The sequence below is a fragment of the Anas acuta genome, chromosome 17 (assembly GCF_963932015.1).
Source record: "Anas acuta chromosome 17, bAnaAcu1.1, whole genome shotgun sequence".
NCBI lineage: Eukaryota > Metazoa > Chordata > Aves > Anseriformes > Anatidae > Anas > Anas acuta.
Window position 1 is genome coordinate 1,995,292 of NC_088995.1, and position 27,364 is coordinate 2,022,655.

Genomic DNA, 27,364 nt, shown 5'->3' on the forward strand with positions numbered 1-27,364 from the left:
CCGTTTGGCGGCGCTGCGTGAGGGGAGCCCTGAGGGCCCGGCCCGGCCCCTTCCCCCCGCCCCCGGCGCGGCTGCGCAGTGCGGTTCTGCGCTCTCATCATGGCGGCGCGGGGCCATGTGCAGGACCCCAACGACCGGCGCCTGCGGCCCATCTACGGTACGGGCCCCGCGGGGCTTGGGGGAGGAGGGGTGCCGCTTTTTGGGGGGTTTCGTCGCTTTTTGGGTATCTCTGATTTTTTGGGGAGCGCTGCCCCTTCGGTCGTTTCGCCGCCTGCTGTAGGGGAGCAGGAGGAGAACGCGGCCCGAGCGCCGTGTTGGTGTTTCGGGGTGTTTTAGCAGCTGGGAATTAGTTATTAGTAGTAATTATTAGTAATTATTAAAACGCAGCCAGGCAGGCTCGTTAGGGTGGTGTGTTGGGGTGTAGCGGCTGTTTGTATTGCTACAGAAATTGATTGAGATGTAAGGGTGAGGTAGCTGCGAGGTGGTATTGTTGGGCACCCCCTGTGCTGAGCTGTCCCTGGAGGTTCCCGGGGCTGCTCCCTGCTCCTGGGGTTGCTCAAGAAATTGTGGGCAAGTTTCTGTCTATGCAAATGCAGGGGAAGGAAAGAAAAACAATTCCCCAGGCTACGGTGTCGTTCCTTCAAAAATACAGGAATGGGTAGAGATTCCAGCAAATATTCTCAGCAGCAGAAGAAAACTCTCCCTGTGAACACGCAGAGAGCAGCCCTGAATTTGGGGTGAGCGCGCCTTGGGAACAGCCTCTGCAGCCCAGCACTGCCCTCAGAGTCAGGACCTTTCAGTTTATAGATTTGTATCTCTGTTGGGTCCCAGTGAAATCAAGGAAGGCTGTGTGGTTGCACTTGTGTTGTTGTTTTAAAGTTTGCTGCATAATTACGATTGCAGTTGTGCAGTGTATTTAACAATTTTTTTCTTAATTTATGTTTGTATTAACTTCTTCCCTTAGTTTTCTCGTACGTGTTGTGATTACACACATAATTGCACATGAATAATTAGGGCAATGTCTGAAATGTTCTTAAAACAAAAATGTGGTAAATTTAACAGATTAAAGCAGATGATGTTGAGATGTATTTCGCTGTACTGACTTCACAGAGCGTGGCTTTTACTGAGAGAGCTTTAGAAGTGCTTTCTCCCAGGTCTGGAAAGCGTTACCTGATTTCACAAAAGTCATAAAATGGAGATATACAGCATGAGGTTAAAAGTCTGTTTCTTTACTTGAAAAAGCGCTTTTAAGTTTGCGCCTTGTGCATTGATTGCTTGGGGTTCCTTGACAGATCTGTTTATCTTTCATCTTAATTTGTCTGCCTTCACCTGGAGGTTCATGGGTTGTGTTTGCAGCCATCGAACGTATCCACCTACAGACCCGCAACCAACGTGGACTTAAATATTTTCCTTCCCTTTGAATTTCTTTGGAAGTTGCCAGCTCCCTTAGCTTACAACAAACTTAATTGTTGTTAGCAAAACACTGTCTTTTTGTTCTGCTGCAGCTTAGAGAGGTTTGTGGTTTATTTGACTTACTTCAGAAGACCTAAAGCAGAGATCTTATCAGGGCAGCTCGTTGTTAGACAACTCCAAGACCGGTGGGTAATCTGTGTGTAAGTGAGCCATGCAACACAGATCCTTAAATCAAGACATCTCTGCCTGTGTATGGAGGGATCACCAGGATGCTCTGTTGCAGAGTTCTTAAAACCTCTTCACCGATAAGTCTGTGCTTAAGTTTTAATGTTAAAAGGTGATGTACAGGCTGCAGTAAGGTGAAATGGCCAACTAACCTGTGTGAAGGCAAAATATTAGGGTTTCAAGCCATCTGTATATTTTATACAGCAACATTTCGTTTTGGTTAGTGTGGGCAGGCTGCCTCATTTGAGGTTTTGTCTGTACGGTCTCAGGAGTCCAATTAGCCCTACTCCAAATTTGTACCACTTGGCTATGGAAGCAAATGTGAAAGCTGCTGGAGATGTAAATCTCACTGGTACAGATGCACATTTTGCACTAAAGATCACCTCTTAGTGACAGCTCTTTTCATGAGAGTCACAGTCTCAAAGAAAAAAGGTGTGTAATGTAACTTCAATGGTCTAGCATTATCTCTGCTCGTAACCTGTCAGGGGAGAAGCCAGAACAGCGTGAGCAGACCTGTCCCTGTTGGCATGTCAGGTGCAGCCCAGCTTTTCTGAAGGCTCAGGTTAGTAGGTATGAATTTTGGAAGGAGAGGAAGCATGGAGGGCCGGTGTTCTAATCTAAAATAGCTGGTTTGTCATTGTAGAAAAATTGCTGGTTTGTCTACATGCTGTAGATGGAGCTGAAATTCATAATACAAAGCTGAGAGAAGTGGTCTTGAGGCAGAGCTTTTCTACAGCTGAAGTGTTACGGGTAGTGGGATGTCCTCACTCCACTTTTTTGGCTTTGAAACTTCTCTGGTTAAAGCTTGGTGATACTCTGTTCACTCTGACAGGCTCATTCTGCTTGAAATACAGACCCTGTGGACAAGTAGGTCTTCTTGCAGTACTTTGATGGATTGGGAGTTTATGATTCCTAACCTGCTGTGTGTTAAAAGTCATTCAGAGTCTCCCAAAGGCACACCAAATTAATTTCTACTTTTACTGGAGCAAAGAGCGTAGTGAAGAGCTATTGCAGCAGGACTCGTTCTATTGTACAGCTCTTTTGTTGGTGTAATGAGCTACGGGGAATAATTACAAAAGCTTGTTTGTGTGAATGACTAGAGATGAATACTGGGGCTACAAAGTGACATGTTTCCTGAATGTTTGGCTTAGTAGTAATTGTGCAAGGAAAATGGGTTTTGCACTACCAGCCTAACAGCACGTTACTCTGCAATGAAGGTAGAGGTAGGCTTCCCGAATGGTCTGGCAGCCTGTTGTAATTCTGTGTATGTTCTTCTTACGCAGATTATCTTGATAATGGCAATAATAAAATGGCAATCCAGCAAGCAGATAAACTGCTCAAAAAACACAAGGATCTTCACTGCGCAAAGGTAAGCGGGGTGGTTGGTCGCTGAGCTCGTTTGCTGAGTGTGGTTTGAGACCTGGAGCATTTCACTGGGCTTTTCCAGCAGTGCCTGCGAGCTTCTAGAGATCACAGCGGGTTCTGAACCCTCCAAACACAGAATTCTCACAATTTTGTGTTTGAAAAATCATACAGATCCTCCTAGGGAGGTGCCTCTGATGACTGGTGTATGTGGTTACACCTGTGCTGATTGTCTAGAGCCCTGCCAGAGCCACTGCAAGCAACCAGGGCAGATGAGCTGTGCCTTAAAATGCCTCCTTTAGACATTAGGTTGAGGTACTTCGTAATAGTTTGGAGCAAAGCTTTCACTTGGAAGAAGTGTTCCTTACTGAAACTGAACCAGGAGGTTTCTGAGGCATCCGCTCTTCTGTTTCTTTCGCTGCCCTCCTTGTGCCCCTGTGGAAGGGAAAGGAGTTTTGTTCCTCACTTCCCTGAACATTTGAGTGTCTTTCTACTGTTCTCTTTTCCCTATGGATTTTCCTCTGCAGTTCATACCACTTCTACATTTTGGAAACTTCCCAAGCTGAAGTGAGTGTCATTGACCCGAATCTCATTTCTGTCACTTCTCTCTGGCCAGTTATTAAAAGAAAAAAAAAATGAAAATTGGTCAGTTTTCAGCCTGCAGGTAGGAAAATCTGAGTTGCAGAGGATGCCTTAGTGGCCTGCATGCGTGTTAAGAAATGCAAAGCCACACTGTTTGATGCAGCTTGCATTTGGAAATTTTCCTCTGCAGCCATATGGATTAGAAGCTCCATAAAAACTTGAGTTCTGTAGAAATAATTAGGTGCTTGGGCAAAAACCCTCTCCTCACGAGGAATGAGAGGACTTTCACTGGTAACTGCCAACTGTGTTCCTAACAGCTGTCTCTGTGTTGTATCAATAGGTTCTAAAGGCAATTGGCTTGCAGAGAACTGGCAAGCAGGATGAAGCGTATGCTCTGGCACAAGAAGTAGCAGCACTTGAGCCCACAGATGACAATTCCTTGCAAGCACTGACTATTCTTTACCGGGAAATGCACAGACGTAAGCTTTTTCCTTTGCCTCTCTTAGAAATCATAGTTATTTACATTCTTCTAAAGTATGTGGGACCCGTATTATTTTTTTTTTTTGAGAAATGTACAGAGTCCAGAGTTCAAGTATGGGCATATTTTTAAGAGGCTGTAGTTGAGGGGTTCAGGCCCTGAGAAGCTGTGTAACAGAAGGGAAATCCTGGCCTCTCATTTGACTGTTACCTTTCTGAATGTGGATCCTCACAGCAGGATGTTATCTTAAAATACTAAATTGTGAATGACTGAGTGAAACTGCATGTCCTCTTCTGAAAGAAGCCAGAGCTCACATGGTGCTTATCTGCATCTCTAAACAGTTGTTGTTTCTGGCAGCTTCTTGTGGGTCTTGGTGGTGGTAGCAATGTTTACTGTTGAATCACTGGAGCAAATAACAATGGGGTGAAACAACTGTTGTAGAAATAGATGTGTTGTATCAATCTGCAACCATTTTTTGATGCATAGCAACTGCTTATGCCCCTCTAATCTCTTTCTTTCTGTGATGTACACACATACATATATGTAGTTAAAGTGTTACTTCCTAAACACTATGAAACTTCTGTGTGTTGTGACTACAAAATAAACAAACCATAGAGAATGTCAAAATCCTTCCTGGGATTGTAAGCAGCTCGCTTAAACATTAAGCTCAGGTCTTTAACTTTGAGGTTTATAACTCAGAAAGAAAACTGAAATACAAACCATATTTTGTTTTTTAATACTACGTTGAGATGTGATTTGTTTTTCATCCTTCTGTTTTTACATATCGTAGTATCATAAGTATTGTGTCATGATAGGCCTATTGTTAAGAAGTATGGTGTGAAGTATTTCACTTGTTAAGGGTACTAAAGCAGGCAATTGAGAAAGAACAGGATATGACTAACGCGGACAAACCTGCGAGAAGAGTAAATAATTGGATATTAGGCTGTGAAAATGCTTTGTGTTTTGATGCATAATTCACGTGGAGGCATCATTCTGCCAGGACTGGAAGTCTTGATTTAGTTTTAATGGTCCAAAGTAGATAAACTTGCTTAAGGCAAGACTTAGAAGTATTTCTGATCAGTTGTTGCTGTTAATTTTTTTTTTTTTTTTTTGAGCACTTACCCTGTTTGTAGTGCATGGGGTCTTCCGGGGGAGCATACAATTTCTGTGGTCGATGAGCATAATTAGATTACCCTTCAGAGTATCACTGATGCTAATTTTAGGTAGCCATGCTTTAAATTTAATCCTGAATGTGTCTCAACTCAAGCCTGTGGTTTTGGTTTAGCGGAGCTGGTAACTAAGCTTTATGAGGCAGCTGTGAAGAAGGTCCCCAACAGCGAAGAGTATCACTCTCATCTCTTCATGGCCTATGCCAGGGTTGGAGAATACAAGAAGATGCAACAGGTACGATCAACAACTTGTGTTCTGGTTGTTCCGAGGTGACACTTGAAGTCTTTTATCATACTGGTAAGGCCTTTTCAAGTTGCACGTAATCGTCCAGAAAGCTAAGGCTGAGCTAGTGCAGGAGTTACTCTGCTAGTTCGTACGGAAGGGCTGAGAAAGCCGTTATTTTAGGGGAAAGGTTGTGTGAAGGCAAATGCTTCCTTTTCCTCTCAAGATGTGTGATGATTGTGCCTTCTGCATACATATCTGAACTGATAGGATATGCTGGTGATTTGGGGATGGGAGGTTTTTGTCAATTCGGGTTGCACAGTATGGTAGTTACCTATGAGGCAGTGTATTATGAAGGAGTTAGGGAGTAGGTATGAGATGATATAGCGGGATAGCCTGATCCGTGTTTTCAAACTTGATTTCTTCTTTAATTTGCTGCCCTGTTTACAGAAAGCTATCTTGCCCATACTTTTGCCTCCAGAATCTAACATAAAAGTAGGCTTGTATAGGTCATAACTCAGTGAAGAGAAACTTAAACGTGCTTTCTTTAAGTACACTGCCTCAGCTGGCAGAACATTGTCGTACTGGTTAGCTTTGTTTTCAGCCCTTCCAAATTAGGTGCCTGGAGAATGCCTATAAATGGAAGATTCTTTTCAGAGCATGTGTGCTCACTCTTCTGTATAAAAAAGCACAGAGCCAAGTAAATGACTCCTAATCTCCCTGTTGCTCCCACTGTGTTAAGGTGACTTGAATTTTTGTACAAGAGTGGTTTAAATACCTAGAAGGATATATTGAGCTGTAGTGTTGTTCTCCTTTCTAAGAGTGTTGCTTGAGATCAAACTATAGACAGGGACAAAGTTATTGATATACGTGGAATTTACCAAGGTTCTTCCTGTTTGATATATATTGTGTAGCTGAATATCCAAAAAGTCAAGGTTAATTTAAACCATATTCTATCTCCTCTCCAAGTGGAGCTATGTTATATCTGATAGTCCACTTATGTGTAATCAGAAGTTTTCAGAGATGCTGTGATAAATGCCTGTATGAAGTTTGTTTCGGTCTCAATTCTTTGCTTGTTTCATTTTGTTATTATGTGTAGGCTTTAAGTATTCCTTTACTGATCAACCTGAGTTATAGTAGCTCAAATAAGAACTTCATATATATTGGTCATAGCAAACCTAATACTAATAATGTGTTTTGTGTGTGTTTGGGGAGTGTTTCCAAAAATCTGAGCTAATATACCATGATTTTTTTCTGATTAAAAACTAATTCTAGGTATTCCTGTCCATATATTGTTTTAAAGGCTTTATCAGCTTCAAGTGGAACATCACTCTCCTTTCTTTATGTTTTAAGGTTCAGAATCTCCTAGGAACCTGAGCTCACAGATATATCAGCATTAGGCTGTGTAAGACTGAATAGCACCAGAGGCTTGCTTTAGCTGTAGTTAGGGATGTAGCAGAGGGATGCTAACTGATTGGAGAGTGAAAATAACCTTTGGTTGCCTGTGTCCTGGGGTATTTCAGCTGAAAATAATGGGAAGTGCAAACTGAGAATACAGTCAGAAAATGAGCAGAGAAGTCCTACGGAAGGAGTAGTATTCTATTATGTATGGTTCCTTATAATTGATTTTGCTAGGGAAAAAGTGTTGTCTGTCATTCTACACAGACACTGGAAATCTGTGAGAGAAACACTAGAATAACTGTTTCTGTGCTAGGCTAGAAAATCTTGAATGCTTCAGTTCTGCTTTGATGCAGCTAGGCTTTCAGCTTGACCTTTGTGTAAGCGCTGCTCTGCGTGTACAGGTGCCCTCATCTCTCCAGTATCTCAGTGTGTCTGAAATGAGTGAAGGGCAGTTGCTTACCCGAGGAAGGCCTTTTAGCACTTACCGAGCGTGCTAGTGAAAATCCACGCTGGAAACATCTCCCTTGCTCTTAAAGAATAACTCTTCAGCTTCCTGCTGCAGTTACCATTTCTAATTAAAGCTTCATCTGTTCAGGCAGTCAGACATGCACATGCTCACTGCTGTTCCTTGTCAGACTAGCACAAAGTATTTGATGTTTGAAATGGTTTCACCTTCTTTCTTCTTCTTTAGAAGTAAGCTAGGTATCAGAAGGGCTTATGGGTTACTAAAAATCCTCTGCTCTAGCTGCTAATTCTGAGTTATTTCTTGCCATCGTTGTTGTTTAACTTGTGTTGTCTGCCATGAGTTCATAAACAGATGTGGTTTAGGATTAATTATTCCATCTTCTATTTTTCAGGCTGGAATGGCACTTTATAAGATTGTACCCAAAAATCCTTACTATTTTTGGTCCGTGATGAGCTTGATCATGCAGGTGTGTACAGTGTTGCAAATGAGTTTGACTTTCACTGCAGGTATAGTGCAAACCTAGAAATGTTTTGAGTGAAAACAGATATTTTAAGTAAAATGTCTGTTTGAACCACTTCTGTATGATGCTGGGAGGATGGAACCCTCTTGAAACCACATTGCTAAAATGGTCGAAAACAAATGCAGTGGTTTTTAATGCAGCTTGACTGGTCTGCCTTACCACACTTATGCAATTTGATTTCTTCTCTTATCTGGACTAGTACCCTACTGTCTCTCAAGTTAGAAAGGTAACGAATAGCATCTGTACCCCGTTAGACAGAAGTGTTCTGTTAGTAGGCTATTGAGGTTCTAGGAGTTCTGGACTTAGCACGTCTTTCAGACTGCAGAAAGCGTGCAGTAACAGCAGCTCAGCTGTGCTGCTTTTAGGTTGTTCAGCTGCTACTGAATCTGCTGACAAAGTGTTGGCCAAGCAAAAAAATAAGCAGAGAGGCGTTAGTTACATTCTCTAAAATACCATAGCATGGAGAATACAAGCATGTTCTTGCTACATGTTACTTGCTGGGGGTTTTGCATGTCTAGAGTCTCTATACAACGTAATCAAGAGTGTTTCCAGGATGCTTATTTAAGGCAGAGAGAGCAGGGTTGCTCTCTTGATGTTGTAGATGGTAGTTCTGAACATGTGGGTTGGGGGTATGGGGTTAAAGCATCTGATTTACTTTTTTCCTCTTTTAGTGGGGCAGTTGAGCTGTTACAGTAATTCTTCCCCCCTTTAGTCTATTTCAGCACAGGATGAAAACCTCTCCAAGACAATGTTTTTGCCACTAGCTGAAAGAATGGTGGAAAAAATGGTGAAAGAAGATAAGATCGAAGCTGAGGCTGAAGTAAGACATGCAGATATTTTCAGCTTGACTTGAATGTTACTGAGACAAGGAATGCAGCGTTAAAGGAAGCTGATTATTTTAACGATTTTCTGAGATAATAATCAGTGTTCTGGAAGTAACGTGAATGTAGTAGGACAGAAGGAAAACAGAGCAGAGATCTGGGAGAGATGCTTGAGAGTGTGGCCAAGGAATTTATTTGGCATTTGATTTGACAGATGAAGTACTTGTTTTTGCTCCCTGGGAGGCCCCAAGAGAAACTTTAGGACTGAGAATGGAAAAAAGACCTAAATTCCTCAGTGCTCCACCCTCTGGGATGCTAAAGATAGCTTTGCAGTCCTTGCTATCTCCTAATGACAGTAACAAGAGTCACTTTATTTCTTGGCGTACCTGTATTTGTTTCACTAGCAAATTTAATTGCTTTCTTTTAAGGTTGAACTTTACTACATGATTCTGGAACGTTTGGAGAAATATCAGGAAGCCTTAGATGTTGTGAGAGGAAAACTAGGAGGTAATGTTTTCTGTCATTAATAATCACAGTTGTGTGGTGGAACAGCAGTTCTCTTTTGCTTTGGGTTTGTCCACTGGCTACAAAAAAAGCTGTAAGCAAGCCTGACTCTTAGCATCAGTTTCAAACGTTGAAGCAAATTCTGGAAGTGATCTTGTGCAGTCTTCTTTTACCGAACTGTTCATGATACTTAAGTGTTATATTCAGTGATGAATTTTATCCTACATTTTTATGGACTCTTCTTTCTGGTGACTAAAATGCTTTTGCAGTTTTAAGAAATTGGGATGTGAAGATTTCCGTAGGAAATTTGGCCTTTCTCTGAGGGCCTTTCTTTGCATTACTTTCTTTCTGTTGCATTACTGCTTTGCATCCTTGGCTGTAAGAAGATGCTTTATTCAGAAAGCAGAGAAGGAAATGCATTGATTAATCAAATTTTCCCTTCTGTTTTTAATTTAGAGAAGTTAACAAGTGAGCTGCAAAGCCGTGAGAACAAGTGTATGGCAATGTACAAGAAGCTGTGTAGGTGGCCAGAGTGCAACGCGCTGTCGAGAAGGCTGCTGCTGAAAAAGTGAGATGATGATTCTGCAATCCTACTGAGAGCTGAAGGAAAAATCCTGGCTGGTCATGAATTGCATTGTTTAGTGGTTCTTATAAGTGGTTGTTAAAGCAGAAGAATATCAGGTTCTCGAAGCATTTCTAAACATTTGCACTCCAAAGCCTGAGGAGGAAGGCAACAAAAGTGAATGCTAAAGGACAGTGGTGAAGGTCACAGGGAGAGTCTGTCAGTAGCATAGTTGCTTCTCTTTGACTTTGAAGGTTGAGTTCAGCTACATGTTCATGCAATAAACTTGTGTTTCCCTTACTTCTGAAGGCTGTGCTGGCTGTCCAGCTCTTTTTTTTTTTTTTATGGTGGGAGAGGAGAACAACTGCATTTGTCTAATTTTCTGAAACTTCATTTCTCTCACTTGGCCAGACTTTATCCTGGGAAACACATGCAATGCTTTGAACAGATGCATCAGAAGAGAGCATGCTTATAGACCAAATCTGTTTCTTGGAACTGTCAGGAGAGATTTGTCCTTTGGTTTTTGTATTTAGCTATGTCCTAAACTTAACTACAAGTTCAGTACAGAGTCTTGAAGGTTAGCAGGTCCTGTATCCACTGTTCAAAGAGACAGCAAAATGTTTCTTCCAGAATTGTTCTTGGTACTAATGTTTGATAGGTATACTTGCAGAAGGCAGAACTGGAGGAAAATAAGAGTCTGTTTTATGGGAAACTTGGAAGTCGTAAGGGGAGAAATCATCTCGCAACACTGACGATGAGTAGAACTAGTTAGTATAAGGACGCTTTATTCGCAACTTTACCTCTTTGTACGTGGCCATCTCCTATTCTGTACTTTTAAATTGTTCTGACCACAGAGAGGTGAAACTTATGCTTCAGCATTTTGTAGAGGTATTCAGGAGCTGAGTCCTGTGGTTGGAATGTAAATATTAAGATGAGAATTTTTAACTTGTCTCGATTCTTTATGGAAATTGTCTCCTTTATTACATTTCAAGAAACTCAGGATAATGGCATTCCTCTCAGATGTGAGACCTTTTCAAGGAGAAATGATTCTTAGTACACTTGTGTGTTTTGTAATGTAAATATGATATTCCTTAAATTCAGTTTTTGCAAGGAATGCAGTTTTAGAAGTGAATTACTGTTTTGGCAATTCCCTAAACTTCTTGTTCTGTGCCTGCTTTTTGTTTCAGCTCAGATGATTGGCAGTTCTATATAACTTACTTTGATTCAGTGTTCCAACTCATAGATGAATCCTGGACACCTCCGCTGGAAGAAGAACAGTAAGTTAACAGTTCTGCATTGGATTTCTTTCTCCTTTGTGATGCAGAGAACTTCTTGCCTTCATGTATAGTGTTGTCCCTGTCTTTGGGTGGGTGACTTCGTGGCATCAGGCCCCAAATGTTGTCTTCTGCCTGTTTTATTTTGGAGGCTGGCAATAGTCTGTTGGAAACAGCTGTGAAAAGTGGTTTGTACATGGTAGAGCTCTTCCAGTTTGTATTTTTCATGGTGATTGAATTAGAGAATCCATCATGCCAGGTTTCCTTAAGAGTGCTCTGGGAATATGCTGAGCACGTGATTTCAGTCTCCTAGGAATGGGGGAAAAAATCAAGGAGTCTTCTGTTTCTGTAATTGCACAGGTCTTTGGAAGGAGAGGTACACTATTCTATCGAGCAAGCTGTGAAATTTATAGAAGAGAGGATAACAGAAGAATCTAAGAGTGCTCGGCCGCTTCGGGGACCATATTTAGCTAAACTGGAGCTGATTAGACGTTTGCGTTGCAGAGGTTGTAATGATGAATATAAACTAGGTAAGAGCCACTAACGGGATGATAAATGAATCGTTGGGGGAGAACTCAAAACAAGCTCTTTGTATTCAGTGTGAATTTAATTCAGCAATGTGGTATTAAAATCTCTGTGCTGGTTTCAGTATGTAAAGGATTTTGAAATCATTAGAAGATGAAGCTTGAGGAAAGGAAGATAGTTCAGGCTACTCCAGGCTTGTAAAAGCAATCAGGGAAACATTTAAAAGGACTTACTGGACTTTAAGAGCATATGATCCATTACATTTTGATGAAAAGTGCATTCCTGATGCACTGCTTTTGTAGAAAGTTCTTCTGTTTAGCTGTAATAATCTCTGGGTGTTCATTCTTTTTTTTTTTTTTTTTTTCCCCAATAACACCAGGATTTGTTTTCTTAACAACTTGCATTTAAAAATTACAGTTAGGGAGTCAGTGAAGGAGAGGGTATGATTACAGCAATACCTGTGCTTACTGATTCCTTTTGTATTTCCATCCAAAAATAACTAACTAGATAAGCAGAGACTCCGTATGCATGCCCGTTATGCTGAGCTCTTATCTGCCAGAGTAGCCTGAATGAAGCTCTTAGGATTTTGTGTCTCTCTCTCTCCTTGGTTATCAAAGACATTGAGCTTCTGATTAAAATCTACAGTAGTGCAGCTATTTGTTCTGTAACTCAGTTTGTGATCTCAAAGAAAAAATGAGTTAAAGATTTCTCACAGTGATTTCATAGGTTCAGCTTTTAATGGAGCATATTAAAAGGATGAACTGGCCTTTTTCCTAGGTGATCCGGAAGAACTAATGTTCCAATACTTCAAAAAATTTGGGGACAAACCCTGCTGTTTTACTGATCTCAAAGTATTTGTGGATCTCCTCCCATCCAGCCAATACACAAAAGTAAGTGAAGGGTAAGATGGTGGCAGGAGCTGCAGCGCTTGTTTGCACTTCGTGCTTTTATCTTAAGACACCTCTGGGTCATACTAAGAAAGAGAAAAAGCTGAAGTTGGGTCTGTTTGCAATAGTGAATAGAGATGTATTTGCTGCTTGCTGTTACGCAAAGCATCCTTCACCTTTCCCTTCCTACCAATGCCATGCTTTTCCTGTTAAAGTTGTATATTGAATTGGAAAGATCCAATTTCTTATTGATGCAGGTAGGATGCTACTGAGGTGTCTTGCTTGGCTCTACTGCAGCACTGAACAATCTGCATGCTGATGCTGATCACGGGGAGACCAAGGGACCTACTGCAACTTTTCCAGAATCTTTCTGAAATAAGCTCCCTTTAATTGAAAGGCCTGTTTGTGCAGAGTCAGGAGCAGCTCCTGAATGACTTCAGCAGCTGGGAATCCCGTCACTCACCCCATTGTTTCCCTAAGCCATTGTACAAAATGCAGTGCTGGCTAAGGCTAGACAGCTGTTGATAAAATGTTTGTAAACAAAGTGCAGAGAGTGTTGTTGGTTTTCACAGCTTATTAAAATATTTTTTGACTGGTAATACAAGCTCGTCCTCCAGCCTTATTAGTAAGGAGAGAAAGGTGGCCTTGGCAGGTAGTCATTACTGCTGATGTTTTGAGTCAGAAGGTGTGTTCTTGCCCCACTGGCAACAGATGTGGTCAGTAGTGTGCTTAACTCGCGATTCTGGAAGTGGGGGTACCATTGCAAGGTAACCTGTGAGTCTGGAAGCTTTGAACAAGTGTTACTTGTTTTTTTAAGAGTTCTTAATAATGTTACAGTTCAGTAGCTGAGATTGTGGTGATCGTGCTGGGCCAATATGCAGATACTCCAAAAATAATTGTCATAATATCAATCTTGAATTTCTAGAGGCATAAACTGAAGTATGCAGTGTAGTGACTTGCTTGCTCTTGCCCACCTCAGTAAAATTTCAAACTGAAAATATTTTCAACAAAATCTTCATCAAAATCTATGGGAAAACTAGAATTTTTGTGCTTGGTCATCTGTTCCTTTTACCTAGATGTCATGAATGTTTTGTTTTATTTTTGTTTTGCCCAGAGCATGTGTTTGTAGTTCTTGTGTTTCAAGACCAAATGTAGTAAAGCTGAATTAATCAGCTTTAACTCATTTTTAAGTCTGTAAACACTACTGAATTTTAAAGCAAGGAAAAAAATAAATGTTCACTTCTCGTTGTGAGAAGTCTGCTGTCACCCATTAAATAAAGTTGTAAACAAGAGGCTACTTTTCTTACAACTTAATTTAGAAAAGTCATTAATCAAAGATGATGCCTCACTGGGCGCGCTGCATTGCTTCAGAGTTGAGAGAAAATATAACAGCTAGTACAAAACCACCATTTCCTTTAAGCGTGCTGTAAGGCCTTTTGGTAACTAATTATTTTAATTGCATAGGTTATTAGTGTGAGTGTTAACAAGTGCTTGAAATCCCTGTGTGTCAATGTTTTGGAAACTTTCCTGACATATTTTTCCCCCTCTGCTTGATGAAACTCACTAGGCTGTTAAGCAAAATGATAACTTGTGCTCATCACCTTCTCCCCGCAGCCCCCCAGAAATGCACTGATGTCAGTGTGATGTCAAGGTTTATTCTGACACTTCCACCTCATTTCTTTTCTTGGTTTGAGGGAAGAAATGATGTCTCTGTTCATGCAGTCCCGGAGGCCCTGCAGTAAAATTTAACAACGGTGTTTCTCTTCCAGTTCATCAGTCAGTTGCTGGAAGTAATCCCCCTGTCAGCGGCAGCAGAGAGCGAAGTTGCACTGCCAGCTGATATCAAAGCCCTCCAGCAGCACTTGTGTGTGGTGCAGCTCACCAGGTTGCTTGGGATTTACCACGCCATGGATAAGAAGGAAAAGCTGACTGCGGTCCGAGAGTTGATGTTAAGATACCGCCATGGATTGGAGTTCGGTGAGGAAAAATCTTGCAAGTAGTGGTTGCGGTTCGCTTGCAACACTTTGTGAGTAAAAATTCAGTTTTTCCAGGGGAACAGAACAACACAAGCTCTGGCCTGCATCGCTGGTGTATAGCAGCCATCATGCAGCTAGATAACTGTGCTCTCTCCTTTATGGCTACATCCTTGGGTGTACCTGAATTAATCTACTTCCTTTAATTTTCATTCTTTTCAATTGTGTGTCTTAAAATAAATGAGGCATTCCTGTGTAGCTCAGGTGGCACATTTCTATGCTTGCAAAGTTGCTTGTGCCTTTAAGCAAAGCCAGGCTGTATCGCTGGTGTATGTAGGACAAAAATATAGGCGTTAATACTTATTTTTAAATCTTGCAACTGTAGAAGGGTTTTATCATTTCATCAAGTGTCAATGTACGAGGTAGCCAGAAAATTTTTTCAAAGTCATAACAGAAATTTCGTCATTACCAGAAAAAATAACAGAACTTGTTTGAAGAGCTGCTTTCTTTCAGTGCTTCTATCTGGAGTTTGAATCCAAGAAAAAAAGACCTATAATCTGAGACAGAAAAACGTGCTGCTTTTGCATTTCAAGCAGAATGAATTAGAAAAAAAATGTATGAAGAGATATAGCATGTGCACAGTTGTTTCAGTTATAAAATCCAGAGTTTCCTTTAGAAATTAAGCAGTGGTTAATCATCTGTCAGATGGCTGTGTCACTTGATAATGCTGGCAAGGTGAGAAACAGCTGACAGCGCTGTAGTGACAAATATTTTAACTATGCAACTCAGGGCAACTTTGTTTTTCTTTTTAGGGAAAACGTGTTTGAAAACTGAGTTGCAGTTTTCAGATTATTACTGTCTGCTTGCAGTTCACCTGCTGCTTGATCTGTGGCTAGAGGAAGGTATGTTTGTAAAATTGCTTAATGCTTCCTGGGATGGTTGGGGTAGGGAGATTGGGTCCCTGTGGCCAGTGTGTACCTGACGTGCCTTGTTTGTCCCGTAGCTTTCTGTATTTTTTTCACTGTGAGGTATTTCAGGAGCTTCCTTGTTCAGCTGGCATTTGAGCTTAGTATCACTGACCTCTAAAGGAATTTTTTGATTCATTTGTGTAGGTCCTGGCAGTTTTGCTGCTGACTGTTGCAGCTCAGCGCTGTCCCCAGGAGTTTGTTCCAAGTTTCCCACGTAGATACTGTTTTTTTTCTGTCCCTTTGCACAAGTTATGCTGACAACTCCCTTCTGATTCCAGAGATGTTTTGAGAGTATTTCTTTCCCTCCCTGACATACTTTGTCTTCTGGATCCCTGGCTTCTAGACATTTACTGAGATGTGCTGCTCTGTCTTCAGCATTCCTATCTGCCACATCAGCTCTGCCCATTAGTTTCCCAATTCCAGAGTCTGTCCCCAGCGTGTGAGGGTTGTGCTCTGCAGATTTGAGCTGGATATTCCCTGTGCGGAGTTACTTCTCCACCTTTCCTTCAGAGAAAGCTATGATGCTGGGGTGGGTGCTATGTTTTAAGGGCAGCAACGTGACTGATGGATGTCATCCCCATGTTTAAATGTTGAGAGAAGTGTAAAATAAGGAGGGAGGCTTTGATGCCAAGGTGAATTGTGCTGTAAGTGTGAAGTGTTCCTCCCTGATCATACCTGCATGTGTTTTTATCTTTATCCCCAGGTGAAGAAACAGCTGTGTGGCAGTGCCTCACTTTCTTAGAAGAAGGGTTATCTCATAGTCCTTCTAATGCTCAGTTTAAATTGCTGCTAATTCGAATCTACTGCAGGCTTGGTGCATTTGAACCTGTTGCGGAGCTCTACTCCAGCCTTGATGCAAAACACATACAGCACGACACCATCGGGTGGGTAGTATATACTGAGAATAATTGGTGGTCGTCTCCAGTAACCAGTCCTGAGATATCTTCCGTTGTCTTTGCCTACTGGAAGTTAGCAGATTGTCAGACTGTCACAGTGTTCTGTAAAATCATTCTTGAATTCTGTGAGACACATCTGCTATGGTGTGCTCTGCACACCAGTGGAGTATCTTTCCTGGGTGATTTTGATCAGTTCTGGATCTTGAGAATATTAACTAAATTTGAAACTTGTAAAATGTGTGTATCTTGGTGTCAGTTGTAGCTAGGTGTTCCTGCTTATGTCATTGCAAAGTTTGGGAGTGCTAGTTAAAGCAAACACACCAAATGTCCTCACCTTGGTTAGTGTGTTTGTGGGTATCTAAATAAGTTCATGCTCACTGAAGCTGGGTGGAGGAAGTCTTTTTTTTGTTTGTGTTAGGAAAAAAATAAATTCCTTTCTTTACTGTTAAAAGCTTAAATCTTAACACGAATGTTGTGAATGCTCCCCTGTTAAGTCTCCAGAGTCCTCAATAAAGCTGAAGTAGGCTGCAGGTCCCTGTTCAGAGCTGGATTTGAAATTAAGGATTCCCCAGCATGTGTGCTGATGTTTGACTTGCATTGTGTTGTGTTGCAGCTATCTTCTGACACGCTATGCAGAGTCGCTGGGCCATTACGCTGCTGCATCCCAATCCTGCAATTTTGCACTCAGGTTTTTCCACTCCAACCAGAAAGATGTAAGTTGAATGAAACTTCTGCATCCTTGTAACAGAGCAGCTATGTTGAGAATGCCTTAACAGCAGTATTGTGTCCTGTGTGAGGGCTTACAGAACTGTAGTGGGTAGTAACACAGGAATAGTTTGTGCAACTTTGTGTTTATACAAGAATTTGTAATTTACTGTTTGATGGAGTTTTTCTTTAGCTTTCTATTTATACAAACCAATTCGAATACTTCTCAAAAAAAAAAAAAGGTATGATTACTTCTAAATGAATGGATTGTGATTTAAGAAAGTAAGTGAAATGTGGTAACTAAGTACCGAAAGTTATATGACAGCAGGACTTTGGAAAGTCATACAGCAGCCCTGGGGATGGTGAGTCAGGATGTCGATGGCATGCATCAGAGTCCTTTGTATCACACTCATGGAAGCAGCGTGTCTTAGGGATGACTGTCATGGGCATACAGTGTGGGAAAAACACATTGTCATCAACGGTAGCAAAAGCGCAAAGAACAAGGTGGGAGAATTTCAGAGGGGAAGAACTGACTTTTGAACCCACAACTCTAACTGTATTGTTTTCAAGTGATAGGATCAAAAGCCTGGTCTTGTACTAATGGGAGCTACCTGCTTTGTTCAGTTTGCCCCCAGAAAGTGGTGTGGATTAAAAGAAAGTGGTCTTAAATGAGAACCTTGGTACTGGAATGGAGGAGACAAGGGAGGAGAGTAGCTGAATTTTTCTCCAGGAGATCAGGTGCTTCCTAAGATGCGTGCTGTGAGCTAGACATCTGTCATACTCGTAGCTTGCTGCTTAGTAGCTGTGCTTGTCATTAGTCTTACTTGAGAAGAACACTGTGAGCTACATTCACGGGAAAAATCAATTCTGTTTCAGCATTCCCATAGAATCATGAAAAATGGGCTGGGTAGGGGAACAACGAAATAACTCATTTTTGAAATCTCGATGGAAATGCACTGGGCAAATAGAACCAGCTGTAGTCCAGAACAGTGGTAGGGAACTACATGCATAGTGCTAGTCCACCTCCCTAAACCGTGCAAGGCAGTCCCATTCTGAGGAGTGGGAATATGTCCCTGAATTTATGTTACACAATTTGATCTCCTGTGAGAGGTAGGTGAAGAAAATACTCACTTTACGTTGTAAGAAACAAAGGTGGGATCCAATTGCAACTCTTTACTTAGAGCCTTAGCAGGCAGCTTAGCCAGTGGTCATACAACTTGATTTTGCACCATCCCATCAGTAGATAACATACAAGAGCTGCCTGTACTGAATAGTGAGGATGCTTAGACAGTAATCCCTCAAACAGTATCCTTGTGCTGCTGCAGCCCAGGTTATTCCTAGGTACAAGTTACCAGTTGCCATTTACCTGTGCCTGAAAGGTAGCTGCTGAGTTACTGTGACCCGTGTCTGACACAAATTTCACTGTAGGGAGGGGGATGCACAGAGATGCACATGGATCATGAGGTTGGAGCTTGCTCTCATCTGCTTCCCTCACTTGCTGATTGTTTAAGCACTGATTCTACTTGCTAAGATTCTGTGGGTTCCTGGGTGGGATGTGTTGTGCTGGAGTGAAGCTCTGGATCCAGACAGCTTTCTCCTAGATGTCTGTTCTTGGAAGTTGTGGCTTTTTTTTTTTTAAATGAGGAGTGACTTGTTCAGTCTTGTTTAACATCCACCGAGTGACTTTTTAACAAAAAGCGTACCTGGAACCAACTGTCCAAATAAAATGTTTCACTGCAGTGTGCCAGGTGAAAAAAGTGAGCTGAAAAAACTACCAGATGTGATTTGTCTGCTTGGGAGCGCTGTGTTGTAAAGCAGCAAGAAATCATCTCTCCAGGGAAAACACTGAGTGAAGCAGAAGAAGGTTATTCTTTTTGGCATGAATAATAAAGATGCTAGAAGAGCACAAGCTGACTGTCTACAGTAGCTCAGCACTCATCCACTGAAAGACCCACTGAGCCACGTGCCAAGTGCTGTTGCCAGGAAAATGCTACTCAACAAACAACTGAGAAATGCTGAAAAAGAGGTGCCTGAGTTGTTCGACCTGCCTCACTACCACACCTTAAAAGGCTGAAATTGCAAGAGCAGGGAAAATGATGCAATAAGTGTCATATAATGCTTCATGCTACAAGACAAGGGTGCATCTCTGGAATCCACTCCTGTCATGTCTCTTCTTGGAGACTGTATTGCAACCGGAGGACTGTGAGCCGTTGTTGTTCTTGAGGAGCCAAATTTCTCATGTTCTGGATGATTACAGAATTCAGAATCTTCTTTTTAGTGGGAAACTCATCAAAAGCCATGTTAGTTTGCAAATAGCAAGTGTCCATAAAATAACCATGAGATACAAATTGCAGGAGAATTCTTAGTGTGGGGCACTGCCCATCTGAGATGGTGGCGTGTCAAGAACAGAGGGGAAAAAGCAGGGTCTGTACCATAAGATGTCTCTTTAACATATTCTGACCAGTAACACAAGGTCGGAATATGGCACCAGTTTCCATGCTCCAGTGGTTCTGCTGGGGTTGCCACTTCATGCTCAGGGTCCTGATAATCAGCTTCCCATTGAAGTCCCATAACAGTATCTAACTGCAGTGTTAACGGAGGACTGTCCTTTCAAGGTTACCTTCCTGCCTGATTTCAGCTGCTGCCTGCCCCTTTAGGGTGATGTTGATGCTAGCTGGAATGTCTGCTACAACATAGAGAATATGTCCCGTGTGTTCTGTGCATGGGCTCTGCTTAGAGCAGGAAGTATGGGGTGTGAGCAAATCTGGTATAGAAAATAAAGCTAGTGATTCAAAGGGATTGCTTTGGATAAGTAGATTTTCCTTCTGACTTGGTGAACTTAACGGTCTGAAGTGAATCCAGTTAAGAGTGGGTCCCATAAGTAGCAGCCATCTAAGCTGCTGTGCAATCCTGACATAATATTTTTGCTCTGGGAGAGGATGCCAAGGACAGGGAGGAGAGAGAAGACGGTATTGCTATATTTGGCCAATGCTAAAAAGGCAATTTCATCCTTCTCAAGATAGTCCTCCTTTAAATATGCAGAATCACAAGTAATCTCTCTAATTTTCTTGTGTCCGTCCGTCTTTAATTTCTCCAGATACTGCAGGCAAACAGAGCACCAACGTGTCCTATGGGGATATAAAAAACCACGTCGATGCAGTTGAATTAGCTACCATAGCGCAATCCCGTAGCCTGACAATGAACTCTGCAAGGCTGTATATCAGAGGGTATGTTGCTGAATATTTGGCATATTTTTTTCATACAGTACAAATAACCAAATTGCTTAGGAGAAAGACAGAGCTACCTAGAGGACATTTTGTATTTTGGAGGGAGGAAAAAAAAAAAAAGGTGGCTTTTATTTGTGAGTGCTAGCTTGCAGTCTGTGAGACTTTTCGACAGGTTGAGCTTGTATAGTACAGATTTCCATTGCCCAGGGGTCTTTTTGGTGCCTCTCATCTTCAGTGCATTCCATAGTCGTATTCAGAAGAAAATATTTGATTTGCCAGAATTTCTCACTCGTGGAGTGATTCTGATTTAAAAAGACAGCCATCTGTCTTGACTGGGAGCATAAATTGTTCACTCCGTCTATGCAGTTAGGAATTTTTGTTGAAATATGGTGCTTGTTTGGGGCTCCTTCATCACATAAATCTCCTCCTGGAGATTGCTTGGACTTAGGTGAAATATTAGTTGTGTTCCTTGTATAGCTGCATTTCATCAGAAGGGAAGCAATCTGTCTTATGGACCCTGATAGTTTCCTTTGGTGCTTAGCCTGTATTGTAATATGTATGTGCTTTGTGATGTTATTTTCTGATACTGTATTAAAAATCTAATAAAAAAAGAAACAAAAAAAATGTGTGAGTAATTTTTTTAATCTGTGTTGTGGTAATATGTGATGCACATCCAAGTCAATTCCAGGAAACCTGGGATGTATTTATTTTGTCTGAAAGTACTTCTTAAAATGAAATAATGATTTGAAAAATGAATCTTTCTTTAAAATAAATAAATAAAAGAACCTTCTAAAATCATCTCTCTCCATCTATAAGTATCTTTCAGTTTGTGGCAACAGGAACTTGATCTTGTTCAGTGTTGGTCTGCTTACCAAATAACACTACCTAGTGGAGTGGCTGAGCATTATTAAATTAAAGCAGCAAAGCTTCAGGCTTCTCCCAGGGTCTGAGTATCTGCCTGATTCTGTACCTCTGGGTTAATGAAAGCCACAGAAATGCAATTTCTTGGCAGTGACCTTTGTTAAACTAGTCTTGAATTTATAGAAGTAACTAATACAGAGCTGGTGTGTGTTTTCTTGTAGACCTCAGAATATATCATTCAAGCCTACAAGTACGGCGCGTTTGAGAAGATCCCGGAATTCATTGCATTTAGAAACCGGCTGAATTCTTCCCTTCACTTTGCGCAAGTTCGCACAGAACGGATGTTGTTAGACCTCTTACTTGAAGCAAATATGTAAGTACAGCAGCAGTGAGTGTGTAATACATTGCACAGGGAAAAAAAGAAGACATGCATAAGTAAACAGTGGCTAAATTATACCTTAGTAAGTTGCACTTGTGGCTGTTTGGCAGAAAGTGAAAGCTGCTCTCTTCGTTGCTGTCTCCTTCAGCATCTTTGTACTGTGTGTAACGTTGCTGACACCTGAAGAGTTGAGAGAATGTGGTCTGTTAGTTAGCTGTTATTTTCGTTTCCAGTGCTCAGATGTGTGATTTCATGTTACTTGCCCTTTACGTACAGATCAACCAGTTTAGAAGAAAGTATAAAGTCCATGAGTCTGAGTCCAGAAGAGGATGACATTCCGTGGAAAGATTTGCGTGACAACAGAGACCTGACAGTCCTGTTTAACTGGGATCCAAAAGACAGGTGAGTAGAAATACTCTCAGCTGCAGTCTTGCACCTTTTTCTACAACATATGGTGAAGGAGATCTTTTCAGGGCAAAACCCATACTTAAATGTTCTCTAGGCTGGCTAACTGCAAACTTAACATTCATTTATCACTTCCAGCAGTGCTGCCTTTTTACATATTAATACAATTTTCTGAATTTCTGACCACTTCTTCCTCTTAATGCATTATTCAATAATTTTGGGATAGGCTTTTGTACCTGAGTGCAAACTTTGCATTTTCCTGAAAACATTTGGTGCCTTTCTCTAGGGACATTTCTGAAGAACATAGGAAACTCTCACTGGAAGAAGAAACCGTGTGGTTGCGAATCCGGTCTTTAACTTTAAGGCTAGTAAGCGGACTCCCAAGTCTTAGTCACACTATTCAACCAAAGAACTCTGAAAAGACTGCAGAGAACGGCGTCTCGTCCAAGATTGATACAATTCGATCTCTGCTTCAGCAGCTGGAAGCGGCAGTGGATTCAGGGAAGAAGTTTCTAGAACAAAAAATTCAGGTACCCATTAAGGAAAAAGCTATCCTCAAATATTAAATGAACGTGAATGCAAGCAGAGAAACTGAATGCATCTGGTAACGTCCAGCAGGCTGCAGAATGCACTTAACTGACCCTGAGTTTGTAGTGTATGAATCTGACTGAGAGATGTGCCAGAGGCAAACACTGTGTTCTGGATAAGGAAAAGCTGCAACACCTTTATCTTTTTCTTTGCTTCTTGCCTAGTATCCTGTCCTTGGCCCTCCTCCTACCCGAATGGCTGGCTTCTTCAGTAATGGCAGCTGTCAATGCCAGACTAGCTTGTTTTATCTTGTTAGTGATATTTATGAACTAGATACCAATGGCTTAGGTAAGTGTTTGAGGGGCAGGGGTGTAACCAGATTGTCACGATGTGTGGTGGGAGGGTGTGATATGTCTCCACTTAGTCTGAAAACTGCTAGGCATTGGATCATGTGGACCCAAACTGTTACTTGTGTGTTAATTTTTGAATGATGCTTGTCTTGGAGATGACACTTTAATTTAGTGTTTTATCGGACTCTTCATTTTGTGCTGTGTATGTTGATATAATACAAGATACTCTTTGAAAGCAGTTGCATTGGCTTTTCACTGCTAACACTAAATTACATTTAAAAGCCTCTTGGTTTTCTGAAAGCAGAAAATGCAGAACTTGTAGTTTAGAACTACTTTTATTCACTTGTTTTTATTTTCTTTTCAGAAGATTCAGCAGAAATCCAGGAGAGGATAGGGAATAGTTTCAAGTCTTTAATAGAACGACTAACAGGTAAGTAGTAACCCAAGAATAAGTAGCGGTAGTTACTGCTTCACGTTACAAGGTCCTGAGTGTGCTGCAAATACATAAAAATGCATTAACGCATCTGCAGACCCTTTTGAAATGTGCTTGAAAGCAAGGCTGAGCATCCCTTTGGCTTGTTTGATCGTGAAGTTGTTGCATGCCACAGATGTCTTTATGCTCTGTCATTTCATTACCTTACAGCTTAGTCTTAGCAACAGTTGTCTCCCTGATATTTGGTCCAAGTGTGGTGTGGAGATACCATTTGTAATGAAATACAGTTTAGAGGAAACTTTACAGCTAGACCTTCTTGAGAGGCGTTGGCCAAATTTATCCCTAACAACTTAGCATGCAAAGCTATCAGAGGACTGATAATGACACTGAGATGTGTGGTGCACAGAAAATGAGCATTTAAGTTGATCTGCATGTCCTAAATAAGGCTTCTCTTTTTTTCTTTTCAGACTTGTTCAATAAATGTAAAGGTGACTTGATTGAAGTCAGAGATGGCACCTTGAAAACTCAGCCAAACCTGTTAGAAAACTTAGTCTTCTTTGTTGAGGTATTATTTTCTTTGTTGGAAAACGGAAATTTTGGAGTACTTTAGAGTGGGAATGTTGGGACTAAAACACACTGAAAATTCTTCGATCTGAGTCAGTTATGAAAGTGGAGCTTTTGCATATTCTAACTACTCTGAGTCTTTTCACTAGGTGTACAGTAAAATAAGTTTAGGAGCCACTTTCTAAAGTAAATGCAACTTGTAACACACTTGTACCTCTTTTTCCAGACGATCTCCATCACCCTGTGGGTATCAAGTTACTGTGACAGTGTCCTCCGACCTTTTAAATCCAACCTGCAAAAAAAGAAGAAGAAAAAAAAAGAAAGCAGTGTAGCTATGGTAGACAATATACCTTTTTCTCTTCTACTCCCATCCATCAATCCAGTTTTTTACACTGAAAGAAAAATCAGGATAGACAACAGTTTTGCATTAACTTTTTCTTTTAGAGTCTGATGTAAATTAGCGTTCAGTTTACTGATTTTTTTTAATTCCTTTTCTGTTTAAAATCAAATGTCAGAGATGTGGCGCACTTGCTATCATGAGAACTTTTTAATGAGAAATACATCTTAAATTATCACAGGCCTTCCTTGCCTGAATGTGTTACAGTAAGGTAGTTAACTGATAGTGTTTCTCTGGGTAGGTAGGTTTAAGTTTAGCAACGCTGTGGGGGAGGAGGTGTTTAGCAATGATAGGTGTTATGAAGTGAGTTGTAATACAGAATAGTCATTTAAGAGGCATTAACATGTATTTATAAATTAAAAGTTTGCGTTTGTTTTTATAGCCACCTGTTTTTACACACTTCCTGGACTATGTTACCGAACTACAGACGTTAACTTCCAATGTAATAGATCACATCAAAGGGCTTGAAATAATTCTGACTGCACTAAAACTTGAAGAGTTGTCCCTCAAGGACACTCTGCTTTTACAGGTAAGAACTTGCCTTGCTCTTTGAGTGCTCTGTATACTTGTGTGACAGACAGAAACCTGTTAGGATTGACTTAATCACTGTTAACCAGGTATGAGGGACCACACTGAGTTTTGGAGTGGGAAATTAGTTTTTAATAGTTTGTCATCTGGCTAAGTGACTTTTCCTCAGCTGATCCCTATGCAGAATAATCTTAACAAATGGGATTTAAACACAGGGATTTTTAACTAGTTTCATTTTATATGATAGTGAAGAAAATCATAAGTTTTAACATTATTTTTGTCTGTGATGTGACTTATTCTGTTCATCTGTCTCTTAGTATGCCATAAGGGATGCAAAATACTTATTCTGGGAAACTTTTGAGATTCTCATACTGCAGATTAGTCACTTCCCTGGTAACATTTAGTTGATCTTTATGGAAAAATGAGTGGCAACTTTCTTTCCCCACTCTTGGCTGTGTAGGGAAAACCAAAAACAGGAGAAATAGGCAGTGTGCATGCCAAGCCTCATGCCAAATTTAAACATGTGAAACACAGGCCTAGTGAGGAAGATTGACTTTTTAAGATAATTTCCCTTGTCTTGTTATAGACTGATGTAGAAGCATCAGAAGTATATATAAAAATATAAAATATATGTACTTAAATAAAAAGAGAACTGATAAAGCAAGGAAATTCCTTAGACTGTACTTCTTGTAAATTTGAATAAAAATTAAAAGTACATGATCTTAATATCAAAAGTTTCAGCTTTAGAGGACTAAGTTGTTTTCAGGTAATTGTTGAGATCTTTGTGATTATTCTGGTTCCTTGAGTCAGCAAATTCCTCCATATTCCTTCTCTCATGCAAGACATCAAATTGCTGCACAAGGCAGACTCGCAAAATCCACAGATTAGATTCACATAGAGTTGAGCAGAAGCACCTGTGGGAGTCTGACTTTTCCTGTGTTTATTCATGGTTTCTATTCTTATTTGTGGTTCCTGTTCCATTTGGTTTTGATGTCACAGTAAACCCAGGTCCAGGCAATATGTGTAGCTCTTCTCAGAGCCAGGACTGTGTTTGCAGCCTGGTGTGTTTAGAACTGAAAAGTGCTTTCAAAAAGTACTTGGGTACAAGTGTTAGTGAAAATTCTGCTGTGATTCAGGAATGGAGCGTTACTGGCGATGTGCCTGCCAAAACTTGCTGCTGATGTGAGACTTTTCCTGCATCAGAAGGCACTCGGGCTTTCCCAATTAACATCTATAAAAGGGTCTGCAAAAGACATCCTGGTAGCAAGTCACCTCTTGACAGGACAGTGGTTTTGACTGCTACTCTTCACGATACAATGTCTCATGATGGTGATCCTCCCAAAAGCCCCTTAGTTCGGGGTAATAGAAAACTGCATGTGGAAGGGAATTTAATCCCTTTGGGAAGGACAGGGTACACCAGTGCTGCAGAATGGGTGACAGTGAATCCAGTGCGACTCAATCGTGCTTCTGGAATTTGGTGTAAGATCGTTAGGTGGTCAGCATTCATTTGCTGTCTGAGTTCAGCTCTCCATATAAGGAATTCTCTACTTTAATAAATTTTGATGCAAAGTGCTACATGCACCCTCAATTTCAGCCAGAAATTTCACGTGAGAGAGTTTTCAGAGCTGTTGAAGAAATGATAACATTACCAGACCGGTCTGGGGAATCCCGGTATGTGTAGGAATTACTGGTGCTGACCCAGGTGCTGCTTACTCTTCCCTGATGACATTCCCTTGGTAAACTTATTACGATCCTAATGAAATTCTTCTTGGTGTTTGCTGAGATGATATGGGATGTTTGATCGTAGAATTCAAACAATTGCTATTGAGTGAATGGTTTCTCTTTTGCATTTTGCAGGAAGAAAAAAAGTTTACAAAGACTGTGCAAGGAAAGGTCCAGAGCAGTTACCATCACTCAGTTCAGGAAATTGGAGAGCTGCTGAAAAAGAGACTTGACACTATTAAAAAACTAAAGATTTGAGAAATCTTTGACAGACTCCACAGGGGAGTGACACCAGAGTCCCAGACAGAAGCAACATCCGATATACCATCACTTTAATCCAGAACTTCCTCATAATGCATGAAGGACTTAAAATCATAAAACAGTTTTTCTAGGTATTACAGATGTATTCAGCTGACTTAAATTATTGTATATAAACAAGAAGCAGGGACCCTTCTCGGGGTTTGACCACTTTTTATACATGTTCATAAGTATATTGCAACAGGAGAAAATTTAACTTTCTTCCCTTTTGATCTCTAGAAACAACTGGAGATGGTCTTTAGAAGCAGCAATAGAAATCCAGTGTAAAGTATATATCTCAAAGGAGTTGTATTTTCATCACCATACAGTGTTTATAATTTTTGTATGGTCCTTGCCTTAGAAATGCAGAAATCGTAGATGCCCGCATTCAGCCACCCGATGAAACAAGCCAGTTTTGGAGCTGCCTATTTTGTCCACAAGCCACCTGGTCCTACCGAATTCGGGGGTTGGTCCAGCAGGGGGGTGCGAGGCTGCACTGGGGGAACCCACCCTGCACGCAGCCTTCCCGCATTGCCCGGCCTTCCTTTGTAGGGTGGGAGCGAGCTGTGCCTCGTTGTGCTAAGGGCTGAGCGTGGAGCCAGCTGCTGGAGGAAAGGGGTGGTTTTGTGTTCAGAAAAACTGCAGAGCTGATGAGGAGCAAACTTGGCCGTTAAGTTCTTGAAAGAGATGGGAATTAGTGTTTCAGGAAAAAAAAAAAA

At 41.1% G+C, this 27,364-nt stretch overlaps 1 protein-coding gene across 1 annotated transcript; it reads left to right on the top strand.

Annotated features, from left to right (window-relative positions):
- Window positions 1-27,339, top strand: NAA25 (N-alpha-acetyltransferase 25, NatB auxiliary subunit). The gene is made up of 24 exons (XM_068701386.1): window positions 1-157; window positions 2,922-3,007; window positions 3,923-4,061; window positions 5,346-5,464; window positions 7,711-7,785; window positions 8,552-8,659; window positions 9,089-9,167; window positions 9,621-9,732; window positions 10,914-11,003; window positions 11,361-11,530; window positions 12,303-12,415; window positions 14,182-14,389; window positions 15,198-15,287; window positions 16,057-16,237; window positions 16,863-16,962; window positions 21,264-21,415; window positions 21,698-21,823; window positions 22,113-22,356; window positions 22,579-22,702; window positions 23,069-23,134; window positions 23,605-23,702; window positions 23,928-24,038; window positions 24,481-24,627; window positions 26,484-27,339. Exons 1-24 carry the CDS (start codon window positions 100-102, stop codon window positions 26,604-26,606), a joined length of 2,919 nt encoding a protein of 972 aa, XP_068557487.1. The 5' UTR covers window positions 1-99; the 3' UTR covers window positions 26,607-27,339.
- Window positions 27,340-27,364: the final 25 nt, after the last annotated feature.